Consider the following 22,070-nt stretch of genomic DNA (forward strand, 5'->3'; position numbering starts at 1 on the left):
GTTTTACTGCATATCAAATGATCAGCTAATATTCCTGAAGAGAAGTAATAGTGTGGCGATCGCGATACGCAGTGTTTAACTACCTAGGCTACAGTATGAATATTTCTCATTTGTTTGCCAGCTATGGTATTTTATTTTTTATAAAGTATGAAGACTGACGATAGCATTTATTTAAGGGACTATGCATGTCTAAAACCAAAAGACATTTAATCTGTTGTAATTTACTGATTTGTGTTCTAGATGTAACTTCGTGTACCTTCACCTTGACTCATCAAGTAACTATATGCACACATTCTGTCTAAATGTGACCAATGCTGAATTAGATGTTTATAGATGTAAATGCATATTTGTTATTTTATTTTATTTACTACCCAAAGTGTTATATTAACAATATAAATGCATTACACACAACACAAAAAAAATCACTGCATATTTCATACTCATTATTACGCCTCGGCGTAATAATGAGTATGAAATATGCAATGATTTTTTTTTACAGAAATGTGAACAAATTCAAGTTGGAACCTGCAGTTGATGGTTTTGTGAAACTGTGTTTTTAATTAAAGTGTTTTCTGCTATAATAATTTAATAAAACTGTTTTAATTCTTTTGGAGGTAATATTTAACAGTAACTCTCTTGTGTCTCTTTTCAAACAGATTTGAATGAACAACCTGCACTGTACTGATGTTAATGTAATGTTAATGAATTGCATAATACAAATAGATAACTTATAATAATTCAATTCAATTTTATTTATAGTATCAAATCATAACAAGAGTTATCTCGAGACACTTTACAAATAGACTAGGTCTAGACCACACTCTGTAGTTTACGAAGCCCCAACTATTACAGTGGTTGCCTCAAGAGCAAGCATTAGTAGTAGTGCGACAGTGGCAAGGAAAAACTCCCTTTTTTGTATACTTTAACTTTAATTTAAAGTAATGTATACTTTATTAATCCCGCAAGGGGAAATAACAATGTTTTCACTCTGTTGTTATTACACACAGGCCTGAATTACACACACGTGCTCAGTACCTATACATGTACTAATGAGGTGAGGGAGCTGCCCATGGAAAGGTGCACCGAGCAGTTGGGAGTTCGGTGCCTTGCTCAAGAGCACCTTGGCAGTGCCCAGGAGGTGAACTGGCCGTATGGGGGACTTGAACCCTCCGGTTCCCAGCCCAACACCCTACTGACTGAGCTACTGCCACCCCAACCTATATAGCTTTGAAGTGAAGGAATGTTTGAGGGACAATATCACAGAGTATGACTGATACAATGTTTAAGTCTCTGTGTATGTGTATATGAGAGAGACTGACACCAGCATCATAACTGCTCATTATTTTTGCAGGTTAAGGGAGCAGGACGTGATGAACTATGCAGATGATTAAGCTAAGGTTCCAGAGTTTACATGAATCTGTAAGAAATACAGACATATTTACATGTCCATTTATATGTGACACAACTTTACATATTTCACTGTGTATTATCTGCCATGACATTTCAGAAGTTGACCCTGCTGCATCATGGGTGAACATGCTGTACTTGACAGATGGTGCATTCCATTTGTACTCGGTAGTCAGAATTTCTGAGTTCAAAGTCGGAAACACGTCCCCTGAACTCAGATTTCCGAGTTGGGAAGGAGGACAACCTTACAGTAACCCAAGCTCAAAATCCAACAAGGCTGCTCCGTGCATCAACAGTAGTGAAAGCTGTAGTAGCCTAACATACAGTTTATTAGCACTTGTGTCTTATTTGTGTCTCACTAAATCAGTCATACACACAGTCCTGTCCAACTTCTATCTGTGGACATGTTGTTATGCTGTTTGTATGCACACAAAAAAACAGCGAAATGGGTTGTTATCAACTGGTATTGCTAACAATGGCTAACATGGCTAGAGCAAATCCCACTGTGAATTCCGATTTGTTAAATGGAACACAGTCAACTTGGGTGTGACGTCATTCCCAGCTCTGGCTTCCGACTTCAGAGGTAAATGGAATGCACTAAGACTTCGTGTGGAGTATCATTTTCTCCTGGTATGTGTCCTGCTCCACAGCTGTTAAGAGACCCTTTCTGATGTGTGGAGCACAGATGTGGCTCTGTGCTTGGACTCTTGGCCAGTGGGGTGAATTCAGAAAAAGAGGACATGAGAAAAGAGAGAGAGAAATCAAAGAGCAAAAGACCTATGGAGAGTAAAGGAAGGGAAAGAAAAAGCAAACAGGCATCAGATGGGCTCTCCAGCAAGCCAGGTGTAAGTTGTGACTGTGTCTGGCATGATGAAGTTAGTGGATTGCCGCTTTAGTAGGGCATTTAAAGAAAAGACTAACATGTGGTTCCCATTGGAGAGGCAGAAGTTAGGGAGGCAAAACAGTGAAAGAGGACTTGAAAGAAAAAGTGATCAATGGGGGAAAGAGCAACAGTCAGATGGAGGATAAAAGGAACAGAGAGGAGAGAAATGGTAGAGATGAGGGGTAGATCAACACAGGCTGGACTTAAGGGTGCACATCCCTCCTGCTGTCATACTTACTGTACTGTGAAGTTGCAGGCCCAGCATACACTACCTCAAAACCCCTGTTAGCAGCCGCCCAGGCCTGTGCTGCAATCACCATGTGATGTGTAAAAGCACCCTGCCTTAGTTAGTGGCCTGGCATGGTGCATAAAGACAGTCAGGTTTAGCTGCAGATGTTTTCACATATAAGCACATATTTGCCAGCAAGCTGGTAAGCATTAAAGTGGAGAGAGAGAAAAAAAGCTTACATGTCTGGCAGCGTGGGAACAAGAGTGGTAGAGGAGTGTTTTTTAGCAGCAGGGTTCAAAGAGTCCTACCTCTCCCCAGTTGCCAGTCTTCCACTTGGGACATCGACCACCTCTGCAGCGCCTCTGCTTGCTGGGTTTAGGGGACAGATGCTGGCAATTTTCCTCTGGGACGGGGCGGCCTGACCCAGTCACACAGCCCACCTTACGGGACTTGAACCCTCTTCCACAGGAGGCAGAGCACTACAAGATGTCAAAAAAAAACAAACAAGTGAAATTGAAATCAAAATGTATGTTTTGTATAATAAAAGGTAGATAACATTAACAGCACAGCCATAATTCAAAACAAGCCAAGTATTTATTAACCAGGTAAATGTTGATCTGTGGATGTTTTTTTGACTCAAAACATAAAGAAATGTGATATGAGACCCAGTTCCACGTGAGTAGCTGGTCCAATGGCAAATTGTTCCCGATGACCACGGCAGCAGTTTGTTTCACCTCCGGGTTCACCGAGTTACTGGGAGTCTAACTCAGTGTGACAGGCAGACACACACACACACACACACACATACACACACAGCAACGTTAGCTGAGGGCGTGGAGAAGGGCTAGACTGTGCTCGGATAATCAAAGGGGGCGTGGCATATGGGGATGGATGGGAAACGACAGGCTCAGAGTTAAACGAGAATGCGGCCCAGCGTGTGGTGCTGTCCTGACCAGCAAGGGACTGTACTAGACAGGAACATGATGTGACCTCCCACCTCATTCAGTGGGGAGGAAGGCTCACCAAAAGAGGGGCTATTAAAATGCGTATTCCCCTTTTTAAAAAGCGGGTAACCCTAACATCCCAATTTGATTGGTAATGTGCTAGATTTATTGGAATTACTCATGTTGTTGGTGATGTCAATCAATAAAATGAAAACTATTGAGGATTCAGTTTCGGGTGTTCTTGCCATACCAACTAAGTGAATCTTATATGGATATTGTTGTGATTAAAATCTTATAGAAATGACTGACTGTGTTGCTTATATGTCTTTGGGATAGCGCTTTCCATGATGAATCGTAGCACATGAGTAGAAAACTTCATGGTTGATGTAATAAGTAACTTACAGTTCTCCTAATATTAAATACCACCACTGATTAACAACAGAGATTGTATTTTTTAATGTTTGGCCTGACATGAACAAAATATAACGTAACACATTTGCGTCAGATGAACTGTGGAGAGCAAGTGGGTCATCACAGGGGAAACTGGGCTTTCCAGTAAAGGTTTAAGTAATTAAAAAACAAACATTTACAATCCAATGCAGTCTTCCAGACTGTTCTGTTCAAACGTCAGGTCATTCCTCAAAAAGGTTTATATACTTATATAAGAGCTTTCCTGCTGTTGTAATTTGCATAAATGTCCCCAGAATACTTGGAGAATCAGTACAAATGTGACAATTTAAAACACTGTGTATCAGTACATGAAACCCCCCATGCAGGGTATCGACTTCTCTACGGTTCTGTATTTTATCCAGAGCAGTTCACAAAAACAAAAACATCACTGCTCACACATACTTGAACTTAACATTTTCTACTTCATCATACAATAAATACACTATATAAACAATTTTCTTTGCATCAATTTTATTTGCAGGAGGTAGAGCAGGTCATCTACTAATCACAGGGTTGGTAGTTCGATCCCTGGCTCCTTCTGTCCACGTGTGAAAGTGATGAATCAACTGAACCAAGTTGCTCCCGATGGGCAGGCAAGCGCCTTGCATCGGTGTGTGAGCGAGAATATGAATGGGTGAATGAGCACTGCAAAGCAGTCTTGTTAAGGGAGAAAAGCGCTGTATAAGTGGATTTACCATTCACCATATGGCTACATGAAATTTAAACGGTGTTGATCACCAGTCTAAGTTTGAACTGCCTTCTAAAACAAAGTTCAAAGGGTGATTACAATCCATGGAATTGCAGATACATAATGCATCAGTCAAATCATACAACTTATAATATAAATAAAAATCCAGACAGGCAAATCATTGGCAAGCACAATGTGAAATAACCCCCCCCCCCTCAAGGATCACTGCAGTTTCCCAGAACTCTGTCTGTGCTGATGGGATGAACGGGGAAGGGGCACCTCCCCAGATCAAACGTGACCCTTGACCCACCAATACACCAGTGCATTGTCTTGCTGATGCCCGCCCTCATTCGAGTCACTGTCACCCATATTGGTACACTGTCATCAACTTGCATTAGACCAGAGTAGAGGGGCCTGCCAGAAAGGGGCAAAGGGCACTGGCAACTTCATAGTGGAGCACGCGTTACCCGGCGTCCCAGAAAAAGCCAGGGTAGGCATTAAGAGTGAATGAACACAGTAAATGAAATGGGAGGTATACTGAGTATACTGAGGCATTGTCACACAGGACAAAGATTTACCATGATGGAAAGATCTTTGAACTCCTGACACAGAGGGTAAAAGCATGATCGCTCAAAGAGGTCAGCAGAGGCCCTGACTACTTAAAATAACAAGGATATTGCTCAGTGAATTGTGCGTTTTCATTCAGGAAAAACACCCCGGTGAATGGACTGGGAGGACTGCTTGATAAGCTATTTGCCAGGCCTCTCTTTTTAAATTTTTTAGCTAAAGTTAAAGGTAAAACATAAATAATATAGGACACTTCCTTATCCACAAACACAAATAAAGCAGGAGTTGGTAATCTTGAGTTAAATACTTCATTACAGGGCTAGCATCAGGTCTACAATGTTGCCAACAGCGAGGCCATTGGTGTAATGAATGTTGTTAGAGGTTGGTACATGCATCAGTTGTCTCGGTTTCGGACGTTTTTGGACAACCAGTCCGTGTATGTTGCCAGCGAGTTGTAAGTTATTCTTTTCCTTTTTCTTTGTTTTCAGTGACCTGCTCAATGAATGTGACAAAAACGTTAGTACCACTTTAGATTACGGCTCACAACATACAGCGTAATGCTTCCAAATTTACAGTGTAAATGTTTTACTAGTACGTACTGTTACATACATGTACTGTAGGTACAAGTGAACAAGATGTGGAGTTAAGGGGAAGAAGGAGTTAACAATCTGTGAACTTATAAAAGTACATACTTTATACAGTAGGTATTTTTAACTACCAGGTAACTATTCTAATATTACAGTGTAAATGAGGGTGACCCTCCTTAAGAGCCACACACAGGTCATGAACAAGCATCCACATCAACGTTTGCTGGTTAAGTGAGTGGCAGCTGAGACTTGTTGTGTGTATAGTGTTTTGTATCGCCATTGCCTTTGTTTTTGGCATTAGGTCTACTCCGTTTTGGACGCAATTGTAAATTGTTTGAAGTTAGTTTACCGTTAAAAAAGATGTGTTGACTTTGAAATGTATCAAATGACCCAACTATGTAGTTTGTGGTGTATGGTAAACTTTGAAATAAGTCACAGCAGATGTATAAAGTGCTACAGAACTCATTGGCCTATCTTCCCCCAAAGGTCCAGGCTTGTTGTTCAGTAGGTCACACTGTACTCCTTAATATTATAATAATAATCATTTTATTTATACAGCACAATAGTTACCCATTAGTAAAAAATAATACCTGCAGTATAAATCATTTTTAAATTCCCAGATTGTTACACTTTTATTTCCTAATTTCACATCTTGTTCCCTTGCACCTGCATGTATATATTGGTACATACTGTACTGGTAAAAAAAATGACACTGTAAATTGGGAATAATTACACTGTATGTTGCAGGCCATAATCTAAAGCATTTCCGAACAATATTGTTCAAATAAAAATGAAAAAAGCCTTTGATAGTACCTCTACTTCACTTTAATCGTAACCTTTTCTGGAAATGAACAGAAATCCAACAAATCCATAAAAAAAATTAAATACTGACATAACATTATAATGAAGTAACAATAAATACAAGTAATTACATTAATATACAGAAATATTCTTGAAACACAAACTAATACTGCCATTTGTGAATAAGATAAATACAATATGCTTATTTCAAAAGCCTGTTGATATGGTGTTTGATCTGTACTGCTATTTATACCAAGAAGTTGACCGCAAGGAGTCAAACTGCTAAGACTGAAAAGTGAAAATAAAGAGGAATAATAGGATGTGCTTTGTTAATACTGTGTTCTGCTTTCACTGATTCAACCTAGATTTTACGCTGCCTTACAATCACACTTGTGGGAGTCATTACAAGCAATAGTTCTCATTAGTAAATGATGTGTGGTTAAAAAATGTTCTCACTGCTGTTAAACGAGCCCCTTAAAATAAGGTGTGATGTCAGTACAGACATTTATGACCAGGAGGAGTCAACTTGGGGGGCTGCAGGCAAATGTTGCCCCTAACCACAGATTTTGGATCAGTTTTTACTGTCTTCAACAGGATTGCAAAGATTACAAGGTGGGAAATGACACACACACCCTGTCCATCAACTGCACTGGGTAGCCTCAACAACTCATGCTTAATCTTAGTCAGCCAAAATCCCTCCAGTGCAAGGGAGAGAAAGATACGGCAGGGGGGCGATCAAAACAGAGACTGAGGTAGACACATTAGGTTGGCTCAGAGTTAGAGCTCTGGATACAAAACACTATTAACTTCCCGTGGTCACAGGTATCAAGTGTTTAAAGTACGTCATTTTAACAGCCCATTCTCTTCAAGGTTGAACAAGTTGTTTGATTGACATTCAAAGACAATTCAACATTATTTCATCAAATCTGTGATACACTTTGCATTAAGCTGATCAATCTGATTAATAATCAACTAACTGCTCATGGAAAGAACTACAGTAAAGGTAAGCAAGTACAGAAAAGGCAGCATCAAAAAGCAATGTGCCACAATAAACACTTAACCGACCAAAAATGTGATGGTTCATTCTTGATATTTAAAAAGGAACACGGCGACTTATTTGGACTTAAGCTTATTCACCGTATCCCCCAGAGTTAGATAAATCCATACATACCCTTCTCATCTCCGTGCGTCTCTGTCTGACGCCTCCACTGCTAGCCTGGTTAGCACAGATCCTGAAGGTAACCGGTTCCAACTAGCCTAACTTCTCCCAATAAGTGACAAAATAACGCCAACATTTCCCTATTTACATGGTGTGATTTGTATAGTCACAGCGTTAAAAGATGGCTGTGTATCATGTGACCTTGTTATTTGTACACACTGTGAATATACAAATCACACCATGTAAATAGGGAAATGTTGGCGTTATTTTGTCACTTATTGGGAGCAGTAGGCTAGTTGGAACCGGTTACCTCCAGGATCTGTGCTAACCAGGTTAGCGGTGGGGGCGTCAGACACATGGAGATGAGAAGGGTATGTATGGACTTATCTAACTCTGGGGGATACGGTGAATAAGCTAAAGTCCAAATAAGTCGCCGTGTTCCTTTACATCTCCCTTGTTTGGTCAAAGCACCACTTTAGTGTAGTAGTTTAATGGCTAGAAGAGTTGTGTTTTGTTCCAAATGAGGTATTGTTGAGCATAGCATATTTAGCAACTCCAAGTACTTACTGTACAAAGAAAACATTAACTAACACAATATAAATACACTCATATCAAGCACCTTTGGAGCAGAGAGCTTTAAACCTATTGTTTTGGCCACACTAACGAAATCTGGGTCAAAACCCTCTGCCAAACTGGAATACAATGGCTGTTACTACTGTTAGTACTAATTACCACAAACTCTGTGAGACATTTTATTTTACAGTACTAGTACAGCTGCTGTTTGCTGGTGTTTACTACTGATACTGGACGTTTCAGGAACTTTTGAGTCAACATATTCACTCATTGATGTCAATGTAATTTTGGGGCAACACCACTGTTTGTGTCATAGCAGAAAATAAAAAATGAACTGTAAAATAAAAAGTGTCTAAATAAGATTAGTAACTTCTGTTAAAAAAAACCCACATGTGCCTTGAGACAAATTGAAATCTTGATACAATAGCCATTTCAAAAATGTATATAGTACAAAGATGTAGTACACAGCCCAAATACAGTCCAATGTAAGTTGGTGCTTTTAAAGTTAATAACAGAACATAGACTAGAATCTGTAGCACCACATATTTGGAGATTATGGGCTATTCTTTGGATAATAAAAGAGCAAGGCATCGTATTGTATATTCCTGATATACAAAAACATTCATCAGTATTTGCATATGAACAGAGATTGGCTAAATACAAAGAGCTAAGTCACAAAATAAATCACTTTTAAAAGTTAATGCTATATACAAAAGATAAAAAGGAAAAAAATATCTTAATAAATTATCTTTAAAAACAATATTTTACAAAACTAACTTTGATTTTAATACAAAGTGATCCTGAATTTTTCAAATACTAATACAAGGCTCAACAACAGTTTTATGGTAACTAGGACTGACACAAATGTTCTTGTGGTCACAGCTGTCACTGAAGTCTTATTGACTTTTTTTTGCATATTGCAAGTGAGAACAGAATTAACTTTCCGAATGTCTTGAGGAAACGTTGACCAATCGCAGGAACCAGAGAGGGAGCAGGAAGTGGAGGAGGTTAATAGTAAAAGTAGGGAAGCAGGTAATTTCCAGTGCAAAAGCACCAAAGTCAAAGCCCCTTTAAGACTGTTTGTGAAAGAGTAAGTATACAGGTATTTGAAAAAAATGTGAGGTTGAAAAACAAGATGAGTATTTTTTATGAGCGTACCGAGCTCCATGGGTCTGTGCTCCAGTGGGGGCTAGACGGGCATGGCTGAGTATTGCACTGCTCACGATCTGGTGGCTTGTCGTGGATCTCGCAGCTCAGATCATTGAAACGCTCGCCGTTTGGACGCTGACACACCACCAGCCTTGTCTTTATCCCACCTCCACATGGCTTGGTACACTGAAGACAGCAAGAGGAGAGGTTGTATTTTACAGATAGGTATGGGGAAAAGGCTTCTGAGTATGAAGAAAAAACTAGGGCTATTTTTTCCTGTTAAAATAGATCTGTCTTGTGGGAAGCATGAAGAATGTGCACCTGAGCCTTAGCTGAGTTCTAATGCATTTTCAAACCTTCATACTAAGCAACGCCTGCATCAGTCAAATGATTATTCAAATGCAAATGAGCATCCCACAGTTTCTCTCTAAGCTAGATCAGTATATGTCAAGGAGGAAATGGTAAACTCATCGGTAAAGTGATGTCTGTCTTACCTCTCCCCAGTTGCCATAGATCCACTGAGGACATGGCCCTGACTCACAGGATCGTTGCTCATTGGGCCGGCTGCGATCCTCACAGCTGTTGGCAGGGTAGCCATTCTCATCCTGGCACACTACTACACGCCGCTGGAAACCTCCTGCACATGTGCTGGAGCACTGTTGTACAGAGAGTGAAGAGTTCACAAATAGATGGTTCTCACAAACAGACGCTCAGTGTATAGGTGTAAATAGGTCCCATGGGGGAAATATTGTATATTATTTACATATCCTTTAGACACAATGACGTAAAAACACACACTAAAGTTAAACATCCAGCTGCAAAGTATTAAATCAATATGTCAACAAAATCACTAGTTGGTTAATGCTAATAGTACATGTTGCCAAGAATCAATGTGCACTATGTGGTAGAAATAGCGTGCACACAATGCCCCCACTCTCACAAAACCTCAGAGACTAAGAGACATCTCACATCAAATGACTGACAATATCTGCTGCTATATTAAAATGCATATCCTCAGAACAGAGGCAGGAAGAGTCACCAGAAATAGCTTTATTCACTTCCCAGAATTATTTAAAGGTCAAAGTTATTTTTGGACAGAGATTATCACTAACACAGTTTTTTTTTTTTTTTTTAAAAACAGCTGAACAATACAAAGAAAGAGATCCATGGTGGGGACAGTCTGTAGCTCTTGGGTCTTGCTATCCTGTGGTGTTTCACAATGGCTAAATTCTTAAAAAGAGAGCAGGGCCTGAAGAACTGCCCCTTCATGAGCGTTTGTCAAAGTCTGCATCAGGTTACAAAACACATTGTAGGAAGTTAATAACTAGTTCACAAACTGTTATTTGAAATTGCTTGACTTTACAATTTACATTAGTCACTGCAACACAAGGAATGTAAAGAATACTTGGTAACATGAGGACAAATTTAGTTAGGACACCTTAAAGAATCTACGTTTAACCCTCTTGCTGTGATCTAGATGAAGATCTCTCATGTCTGTATGGTCAATATAACGCTACAACCAGAAGCTGGTTAGCATGGCTTAGCACAAAGACTATAAACAGGGCAAAACAGCTAGCCTTGCTCTGTCCAAACAAAATCTGCCTACACGGACCTTTAAAACTCTCTAATTAATGTTATTGTTATCTCATATTTGTGTAATCCGTTACCAAATCAAAATAGGTACTGGCTATAGGGCCATATTAACTTTTCCTTTAATACTGCGTAGACACACCATTGGTTCAATAAATGAGGACTACATTTCTACATGTTTCATTTTTCCCACTTGCTAAATTCCCATCTGGACTGCTATTGTTTGAGCTGAGGGTTTGGTTGAACAAGATTAAGCACAAATCTTTAGATGTCAGGCCCCAGAGAAATGGTTTGTTGACCACTGTGATGTGATGCTGCTGTGTATAAGATGCCTTACCGCGCCCCAGGGTCCAGTCCGCCATTGCTGGGATTGGCTGCGAGGCAGGTTATTCCTGGCACTGGCATTTGGTGAGGACGGGAAAGGTCGGGACTCACTGGAGCGGGACGGGCATTGAGACATAGCACAGTCCTGATCTGTGGTAGGACGATCGTCTGGGTCACACTCAATAGCATTCACTTCTTGGTCACTGAAGTTGACGCACAGTACCTGCCGTGTCGTCTTTCCCTGGCCACAGGTTACTGAGCACTGAAAACACACACATGAAGAAATAGTCATTATAACATGGTGTGCGGCAAGGACAAGGCAAGACCTAAATCCTCTCACTGGAGGGTGGCAACTAACTCCCAATTTGGTGACCTGTTTCAGCTGACACTTGAGTCCAACATGTCTGTAATTTGTCCAGTAAAAATTGCCCTGCAAATGACCTACCATATTTTGCCAAACACCGAGGTCCTGTGATAATATTTGTACCGTGTGAATCGACATGTCTGTGATTTGGCTTTGTCGTATATCATTTTTTCAAGGTTTATGTTTCCTGTGCGCCTTTTTATCCCTCTCACGAGGACGGATATAGGATCGCAAGGGGATGCGGACGCAGCCTTTCATCGCCAACCAAGTCTGGACCACTGCCCGACCGGAGACCTCCGTCCCAGAGTCGACACGCTCACTGTGGCTTCATCCGAGGGCAGACGGTGATACTGTGTGGGTGCCGCCGCGGCGGGGGTAGGGTATGTGCCTTTGGTAACCTCTACTGGGCCTGGTTTTTTTTTGTTTTCCCTTTTTTTGGATGGGGGGTGCTATATATTCAACAACAAACAAATGGATGCGTGAGATAAAGCTGTTTTCACACATATAGGTAATTCACTTCTCGTTCCTCGCTAAAAGTTCAAATCATTTTAACGTTATTGCGCAACCTTGCCCCTATTTTCACCTGTTGCTGAGTAACGTACATTAACATCCCATGGTCTCTTGAATGTAGTATACCTGTAGCAAGCTCCTTCGTAGTAACTAGCGGTAGAAACAAACGTCGAAGAGGAGCTCCGTGCTACAGAGCGGCGATTGCTAGTTGTTTAAGCCGCTACAGACCTCCATCACAGCTCGGTCGTATCAGCGGCATTTAGTAGATGTGTTGAGCCGCAAAAGAGTTCCTCAACACCGCCTCTGGTGCCCCGCATGGTGGTCCTTTAGGTCAGCGGTAGCTGGTGGTTCAGTTATCCGATAATAGGTGACTCTCAGCCGGGGACAGAGCATCGCGAGCTGCTGGTCATTTTCGGCGGAGATTACGGATAAGTAAGTAATGAAACTAATAGTTAAGAAAAGAATTAATGTTAGTCCCTATCGCTGCCATGTTGTTTGTGTATCTCTATGGCAAACGCGCGGGGGGAGGGCTGAGCCCGTTCTGAGCTATGGGAGCCCAGAGGGGAGCGTCGGCGGATGTTAAGGAGAAAATTGATTTTCATTTAAACAAATCGATGTTAACTACACATTCGAGTTAATCGATAAAATCGATTTATCGCCCAGCCCTACTTTCGGTACCGCTATGATGCCAGGCGAGGGGTACGGACATGTTGTGTTCAATTTGACGTGGAATGTCGGAATTTCTGGGTTCCCAGTCTACTAGACGCGTCCAAGGTGGCGTGCGCCATCGTGACTTCAAAATGATGTCATATCCTGCCGGCACGTCCGATTTATGGCGCGCTCCCAGCTGTCGCGCATGAAGACTGAATAAAACAGGTCTGGTCGGCAATGTCAACTCTGAAAGATATAACGTTATTTGCTCTGTGAAAGACATTGGCAAAGACAAAAACTAAGGACATGTACTTGATTATTTTATTTTATTTTAGTTAGTATTGCAAACAGACATTACAGTTTTAGTTTAGTTATCGTTTTTTTTGTAATGCCTCGTTTTTATTTTTATTTCAGTTAACGACAATGTTTTTTCCCACCTAGTTTTCGTTATTTCGTTCATTTTCGTTAACGATTATAACCTTGGTTCATTCCAGTTAAACGTGGCATGTAGAAAATGGCCGCGGCTCTGGCACTAACTGACAATGCAGTAAGGACCCGACTAAACACATCTTTCTTTTTAGGAAAATAAGATCTTCTGCCAAGCACTGACGGTGTCTCACTCAGCTCCACCCTTGCAGAGTCCACTTTCTGTCTTGCACATGGTGATCTACTAGACTTATGCAACAGCTGTATACTCTAAAACCTCGCCTGGGATTACGCTGTCCAGAGGTTTATACTGCTCTGTCAAAATGTTATGGATTTCACATAATTTTAGATACTGTAAGAAGGTTTTACATACAGTAAGTCAATGGCCTCTGAAATCTTTTTTCAGCCTAAGGATGAACTATTTCTAATGAGTGACTTTGCCTTGGTAGTACGTGTGTGTGTGTGTGTGTGTGTGTGTGTGTGTGTGTGTGTGTTAGAGAGAGAGAGAGAGAGAATGGGAATGAGGCAAAAGTGTCTGGAGCTGGGAGATGTTTAACCATATTTATGGGGTCCAAAAACCGGGAGTCCAGTATACTTGTGGGGTCCGGACAGCTTTGTGGGGCCAAAATGCTGGACCCCACAACTTTAAAGGGCTGTTTGAGGGTTAAGACTTGGTTTTAGGATTAGGGTTAGAATTATGTTATGGTTAGGGTGAGGGTAAGGGTTAAGGTTTTTAGTTGTGATGGTTAAGGTTAGGGTAAGGGGCTAGGGAATGCATTATGTCAATGACGGGTCCCCACAAAGATAGTGCCACGCACTATGTGTGTGTGTGTGTGTGTGTGTGTGTGTGTGTGTGTGTGTGTGTGTGTGTGTGTGTGTGTGTGTGTGTGCGTGCGTGCGTGCGTGCGTGTGTGTGTGTGTGTGTGTGTGTGTTGTGACCAGACCTCAAGTCTGTCTGTACTGCATCACCAGGACTGTGATGAGAAACATCTGTAAACAAGACTGGAGCCCCTCACTGTAGCCCCTTGCATCTCCCAGCTCCAGACACTTTTGCCTCACTCCCATTCTCTCTCTCTCTCTCTCTCTCTAACACACACGCACGCACACACACACACACGCACACGCACACACACACACACACACACACACACACACACACACTTCTCTAGCCTTATTCCAGCCCTCCTCCAAGCCTGGATACACACTTGCCTTCCAGCTGCCACCCTGTCTCCACATCTTTGCACACAAACATCTACATAGCGTGCGCACACACTAATTGTCAGTGTGGGTGAAAAATTATGTAGAGAATACCGTAATAAATGAACTTTGCAGGAAAAAAAACATCTGGATGGCAAGGCACACAAGTATATAGGTTAATCAACAGTGGTGTCTGTCAGTATAATAAGATGCAGATCTGAGGGAAAATACTTTTTGATTCAACAGGAAAACTCAAAATCCCCAATTATTTGAATCTGGTGCTGCAACTTTAAATTGTAATTTTGAGATAATGTATAACTGGATCAGATAGAAATTAATAAATGACGAAGGGTGGTTTTCTTACCACTGTCCATTCCAGCACTTTCCACTGTCCGCAGGCCACAACTGAGCACACTTCTCTGGCAAGGGGTTTTGGTAGATGGGCACACGCCGACTCCTCTGCCACACCGCCCTGATTGTCCCGGCAACTCACATAGCGCATACGTGTCCCTTTGCCACAGCTGGCACTACACTGTTGTGCAGAGGAGAAAGGTTAAGAAGCTGGAAAACAACAAAGACAAACGAACTGAAGATGTGACAGAACTACCAACCTGGGTCCAGGAACCAAACCGCCACTGGGTTTTGTGGCCCTGGTTGTAGGGGACTTTAGTCCCTGGGGGAACAGGGTGGCTGCTGGGACACTGGGCCAGTTCACAGTCCTGTTGAAGGGAGGACACATACACCCATTCATGCAGTGATTAACAAAATGAATATACTGTAACAACATCTGTCCCTGACCACAAAATACCATGAATATCAGAGATAGCTCATCTGGCATGGGACATTCATTAACAACTTAAACTATATTCCTTCAGCTCTATGTTTGAGAGTAGTTGTAATTCTCATCAACCCTTTCCCCCAACGTTACCAAAACAACATTAACAGGGTCCGCCCCGTCAGTTAAAACTATGGATTGTGGCAGTAAGCCACTCAGCATAAAGCCCTGATCCCTGTCATAACAGGTCATAGTGGAGTGGTATTCAGGGCTCCAATGCCCATGCTGGCGTGGTTGTAAACTCCACCCCTAATCCACCCCCTTGTCCCTCACCTTCCGCCCTTTCCTCTCCCCCCCCCCACGCCCTCTGGTGCCCTCTGACCCCCAGTCTCTAGGAATGAGGGCCTTAATCAGGTTGCATAGGCTCTGAGCAGGCTCCACATTCCACACTCCGCCTCCTGACGGAAGCAAATAGTCCTCATGGAACCCCGAAAGTAGCTCTACTTCCTGTCAGACCCACATTTTACATGTATGAACGGATAAAATATGATTTTGTGATGACCATGTGAGTTTGTGTGTATGCTTATATATTACAGCTTTATGTCTTTTATAAATTATATTACAGGTCCAAGCAATGTCCATAACTGTTCAGCCTTTATCCAATCTACGTTGTGGAAGTATCGAGCAAAGCATCTCTTGTCTCCACCTCTCTACTCTTTGTACTCAGACCTCCATCTATCTATCTGTCCTTTTATCTAAGCCCTGCTTGGTGGCTGGTAGGACGAGCGGCTGGTGACCCACTTCATGGCTGGCTGGTTGGAATCACAACAAGGTGGGGCGACTGCTTTAGGGTCACTGGCTCTGTCGGCCCAGGCACCGGAATTAAGAGCCGCTGCAACTAGAGGGGGGCCTCATACTGAGTCTGCATGCTCAGCCCTCTGAAATGGGTTTACGCCCCACGCTGACCAAACAAAACTCTGATTCAGCTCATTATAGGTTTCTTTGGTGATTCTGTGTTTCTTTGTGTGTGTGGAACACTTAGCAAACAGATGCACACGCAGATTTAGACAACAAAAACAATTGCACATTTAAACCCGTGGGAGTGAAACACTGCACTTTTTTAGTATGCATCACCAGTGGGTTGAGGATATAGGAGCAAAATATTTAAAACTGTGGCATTACTTTTTAACTAACCTGCTTTAAATATTAGCAATTGGTCATTTGAAGAACATCCATTAAATGTAGATTGTGATATTTCTGTAAATTATGATTTATTTAGGTCTGTAGTTAATTGTCCAAGAATAGCTGTCGAGGGATGTTTTGAAGTGAAGGCATCAAAGTAAGGGCAAATACTAGTATAATATAATAAGAAAGACATGTGCTCTGCCAGACTTTAGTGTATTGTACATAATAAAAATGAGAGTATAGAGCTCAACAGTGTGGTTCCGGAAGTAAAAGTTCCATTGATTTTCTCCATAAGGATTTAGATTATCAGCCATACTACTACACATGTCTAAACCATCCGAGGTAGACTGACCACGAGCTACGTGTTTGTGAAACAGAAGTTTCTGCTCCTGTAGAAGCTAGAAGTCTGTATGAAATCAACCTTGTTTTAAGAAAAACATGTTTTATCTGCAATCTTATGGAGAAAAACTACAGTACCCACAATCCTAAGCTTAACAGCAATGTCTCTGATTGGTCCAACTCGCTGTTACCATAGAAACGTTTACCGTACCCGCAAATCCGGAAGCAGAGCCGTTAAAAAAGTGGGCCGTCACCGTTGAGCTCTATTCTAAAGAATAACACTGGTTATTAGGGGTGGTACGGTTCATGAAAAAACATCCGAACCGCTCGGTTCGCATGTCTCGGTTTGGAGCGTGTGTGTGTCGCACGGTTCGTCAGTACACTGTTAATGTGCACTAACCACTTACTGCCGTAGTGCCCACTTTCGACACCTATGTTAAAACACTTACTGGAAACGACGAGGGGGATGAGCGTGACGAACGCAACACATGGCAGCTGATAGGACGAACGCGTCATGTGGTTCTTGCTGCGCCCAAATTTCAAAACAGACTCTAATGGCGTCTCGTTCTGAATACGATCTCGTATTTTACGAAAATAGTTCACCGAAAAGTGTTTCTGAAAACATTTTAAGCGAGAAATAGGCCATGCAGTTGCTGAATCTGTCTGTTTTTTTGATCGACAAAGGTCAGTTTAAAAGATTTTCGTCAGATTTTGAGAGGCGCCGAGCCGACCGCTCCTCAGGTGGAGTGTGGAGTGCTGCAGGTCACGTCACATACAGAAACGGTAAGTGGGAGAGATAAAATAAAACAATGCACTGTGTGCATGTATTGTGCAACATGCATTCAATATGCTAATTTAGCTATATATCATATGCTGAAGTATATTTCTGGAGTGTTAAAGATTAAAAGAAAAAATAACAAGAACCGTACAGAACCGAAAACCGTGACCCTAAAACCGTGATACGAACCGAACCGTGGACTTTGTGAACCGTACCACCCCTACTGGTTATCGTAAAACATTTGGGCTTTCTATGCGGGGTTAGTGAGGCCGGTATAACCTCCCCCTCTGTCTTTCTCTCTAGACCAGACTAGATCAGACAACATAGCTTTATTGAGACCAGGTGGAAATGAAATGTGTGTTTGTCTGTGTGTGCTTTGAGTATCATGTGCATAAGCATGGATGTGTCCTTCTCTCCTCACAGTATAAATCAGTTTGAGACGAGATAAAAAGACTGTGGGCAGTTGAGAGAAGAAAGAGAAAGATGTTAGAGAGGAGAAAAAAATGCAAGGAAAGAAGGAAGATGATGCCCTCCTTACCTGGGTGTCAGTGGGTCTGGTCGCAGCATTACATTCAGTGTCATCCATGACAGCACCATAAGAGCCAACTACACACTTCACGGCTCGCATCTGGTAGCCTGGCCCACACGAGGTAGTGCACTGGGTTCAAAGAGAGAAAAAAAGTAGTGGTGGGGGAACATTAGCAACAGTGAGACAAAGAGAAAATGGAGAAAGAGGTAAAGAAGGCAAGCAAAAAACAAAACAAAAAAACAGTTCATTTGAGCCAAAAAAGCCTCACACAAACAAATCAAAAAACTGTAAACCAGTCATAGCATATAAAAAAAAAGCTTATTTTACCCCTCCACTCCCCTGACAAACATCCTAAGATCCAAGTTTCAAGCAGATAAGAGTCTTAAAGATCAAATACATGAGGAACCTTTGCTCATGTACATTGCACTTGTCTTTTTTCTACTGTAGCCAAGTCAGAGGGTCCTACCCCAAGCTCTCTTCTGCCTCGCTGCCTCCAATGAAACAGGGTCAAACTTGTGTGGCGGCAACTTCAACTAACATTTGACAACGCTTCATTAAACGACTTCAAATATACCTTAACATGCGCACATCCTCTGATGGGGGGCACAAAAATATCTCAAATTTTTGGGTGTTCAGTTCTCTGTGCACAGACACAAATGAGACACTAAACACACAGACACTATATACTGTATTCATAACCCTATATAATGCTTTTGTAGAAGAACACGCCTACCCACATCATCCATAGCTTTTGTATATTTATTATGGCAGGATGTGCTCTGTGTCAGGCGAGAGAAAAGGGGACAGTGCTTAATAATGAGCTTAGCTTATATGTGTCCTCCCCTTGGTTTGCATCTGGGCAGAATTCATCAGAGAAGAGAATTACAGAGAAACTGTTTTTTGTCAACGTCAGCCTCTGTGCTGCTTTCCATCAACCTGGTAGACGTCTATATTACACAAGAAAGCAGTGGCTGTTGATCAAGATATCTGGAATAGCCTCTTGGAAAGACCAATTCATTTTCTGATATAAGACTCATATCAAGCATAGCTGTATAATTATTTTTTTTCATGAGGTCAATGGGCCAATCTTAGAAAAGAACACCTGGTGTAAGGCTAACAGTGTAATTTCTAATCATAGACAAAACAGAGTGATTCACTGTTTCACCTGTTCTGGAATATAAATTAATTATTTAACATAATTTGTTTTTATCACAAATGATCAATTACTTTACAAGGTATAGTGTATACTATACACTATTGTTAACACTCACCTGTCCCCAGGGTCCGACCTGCCAAGAGGCACACTCCTGCTGTTGGCACATCTGCACCGACTCAGGTTTAGATGAGCCACAAAAGCGGTCGTCTAAACGGTCCTCACCAAACTGACACCACATCTGACGGTGCTTATAGCCTTTCCCGCACGTCACAAGACACTGAAGGGAAAATATTTCAGGTTTTAGAGACAGATATGAATACAGTATATTACATGAGCACTGGCCACTGTACAAGCCATTGAGCCTGCTGGAATTCCAGTTCATGACAGAGGGAGATCACTTAGTGTTGTGGAAAGCAGGATATGCAGATTACAAAACAAATAGCGGTTGGAAGGGACTAAAAGACAGGCCAGAGTATCTATTTACGTGTAAGTACAGTGCATGTTTATACAGTGCAGTGTAGGTGTTTGTATTTATCAGCACCACATGGGAGATCTGAAATATTCCTGGAATGCAGCCCAACGCTTTGCAAGCTCCTCAGTCTACAATGTGTAAACTGTACAGCAGTTAAGTACAATCTTACCCTGCAATCAGCGATTTCCCAACACTCTAGTGGAAGGAGGGGAGTAACTATCCCAAAGCTGAGAAATACACACTCAACACTGGGATTTTACATTTGATCCAGATCACTGTTGGCTTAAAACTATAGTATTTACACCATTTCTCTTTACATTGACTATACCCAGCTTCATAAACACCACAAAGTCTTCCTCACAGATTAATGTAAAGGCACAAGCCTTATGTTACTGTATGCCTTAACAGAAACTCACAAATGACAGAAAAAAAAACATCTTAAGAGGAGTAATGACTATGTATATGGTTGGAAATTAAAGAAAGGAATATTTTAACGTAAACATTAAGTGTATATACTATCATTGCCTCAATCTAATATATGTGACCAGTAAATATCGGACCGGTCTTCCTCTAATGGAAAAGAGAATACAATAAGAGCTGAACTGACCTCAGACCAGTCACCAGTCTTCCATTGTGGACAGAGGAATTCATTACAGGGTTGGACGGTCATCTTGTCCCTTTGACTGCATTTGCTCTCATCCCCGTCAGCATCGGCTGCCTTTCGACACACTGCCCCTCGACGGCGGGTGCCCCCACCACAGCTCTTGGTGCACTGCAGTACAGACGTTTGAACATCAGCTAGTGTAAACACATATACACAACCTGTGATAAACTTTGACAAACATCTGGATTATGCTCACACACAAACCCCACACTTCCTACAACAATCTTACCTCTGACCAAGGGGAGTACTCCCAGCCACCCGGGTTACAGTCTCCATGGCAACCTTCCTTGTCATCAGGTTTGCGCTGACCGCTACAATAGCGGTCATCAACCTTCTGGGTTTTACCATCTGTACGGCTGATTTTGGCACAGTATATTTCCAGGGTACGATATCCCAGGCCGCACTGAGCTGTGCACTCACTCTTACGGGCCACATGCCACCTGCATCAAGGGTGAGAGAGAAAATCCTGGTCAGTATTTTTAAATGACCAAGTCAAGAAAGAATTATTGATTGGTTCATATAGCTACTAAAGGCTGGTTGAACTAAGACAAACCTGAGTTCACATTCAGTGTTACAGGGTTCAGTGATGACAGCAGGTCTAGCTGTACCGTGACACCTCTGGTCTGACACCACGACCCTGTCTGACTCTCTGCTACAGAGAATCTTCCGTTTGCGCTCTCCTATGAAGACATAATGATGCAAGTTTGGACAGCAGGTAAATTCAAAGAATTCTTAAGCACCATTTACCAAACAAATATTGAAATACTGCACGCAAAACAGCAATTTGTTGTTACCTCCACCGTTACGGACATTAAAGAAAATGTGTTGTTGTGTATATTTAGACTTTGGATATTGTTCTTTGATGAGAAAGACACAAATAAATGTGCAAAAATGAATGACTAGAGTTGCAGTCTAGGGTTTTATAACTTCATCCTCAAATGAAACTCCATTACCTTCCACTGCCTGTCTGACTTCAAGTTCTGTAAGATCCTGCAAGTAGTTGCCACGCAACAGCTTGCTCAAGTACAATATAGATCATCATAGGAACGCAACGACTACCAGCAGCAATGCGAGTGTGCTTCACCTTGGCTCTTGTGTTGACATCCCTGCACTGAATCACAGTGCACCAACTCTACAGGGGAGAGAGATTTAAACCTCGTGGCTGCAGGAAACAGATTCTCTATCAGTACCTCTTGTTACAAAGTTTTACACCTCAGTGCTATGAGAGCTTTGTGTACCCCAGAGTGCCAGAAAAGCCGAATAAATCAGAAAATCAAAAGGTGCTCAGGGCATTACATGTTAGCTGTTTATCCTGCTGTGTGAACTCATTGGTTTCTCTTTGGAATTTACTGTTGGTTGTTCAAGCAGAGCAGTGTCAAAAAGTGGAGAAAGAAGTTCTCAGACAAAGTGTTTGAGTCATAACACATAACAGGTTTTCGAGTTTACCTGCGATCCGCCTCTGCACGCCTACATACTCCGACATATCCTGGGTCAGGCCAAAGAAGGAAATCTGACACAGCATACTATGAGGTCGAACTTTAATTACTTGTTCCAAACCTATATGTCTAGCATGAAGCTGTCAAGTTTAGCCAGACAATCTTCTCTTTCCTATGCCTCCGGCTCAGCAGTTCCCACGTCTCCTCTCTCCGTTCCATCTCATCTTTATTCTCACC

At 41.8% G+C, this 22,070-nt stretch overlaps 1 protein-coding gene across 1 annotated transcript in view; it reads right to left on the reverse strand.

Annotated features, from left to right (window-relative positions):
* Positions 1 to 22,070, reverse strand: part of LOC116035053 (ADAM metallopeptidase with thrombospondin type 1 motif, 9) — a 53,881-nt gene that overhangs the window by 16,743 nt on the left and 15,068 nt on the right. Inside the window, exons 19-29 of the mRNA XM_031277969.2 lie at positions 20,951 to 21,077; positions 20,627 to 20,837; positions 20,341 to 20,505; positions 19,377 to 19,538; positions 18,115 to 18,234; positions 15,111 to 15,218; positions 14,864 to 15,031; positions 11,365 to 11,613; positions 9,932 to 10,093; positions 9,447 to 9,623; positions 2,828 to 2,998 (exon numbers count right to left, since the gene is read on the reverse strand). Coding sequence (XP_031133829.1) covers positions 2,828 to 2,998; positions 9,447 to 9,623; positions 9,932 to 10,093; positions 11,365 to 11,613; positions 14,864 to 15,031; positions 15,111 to 15,218; positions 18,115 to 18,234; positions 19,377 to 19,538; positions 20,341 to 20,505; positions 20,627 to 20,837; positions 20,951 to 21,077 — 1,820 coding nt within the window. The remainder of the gene's footprint in view (positions 1 to 2,827; positions 2,999 to 9,446; positions 9,624 to 9,931; positions 10,094 to 11,364; positions 11,614 to 14,863; positions 15,032 to 15,110; positions 15,219 to 18,114; positions 18,235 to 19,376; positions 19,539 to 20,340; positions 20,506 to 20,626; positions 20,838 to 20,950; positions 21,078 to 22,070) is intronic.

Source organism: Sander lucioperca, chromosome 6 (genome assembly GCF_008315115.2).
Source record: "Sander lucioperca isolate FBNREF2018 chromosome 6, SLUC_FBN_1.2, whole genome shotgun sequence".
In the NCBI taxonomy this organism is placed as follows: Eukaryota; Metazoa; Chordata; class Actinopteri; order Perciformes; family Percidae; genus Sander; species Sander lucioperca.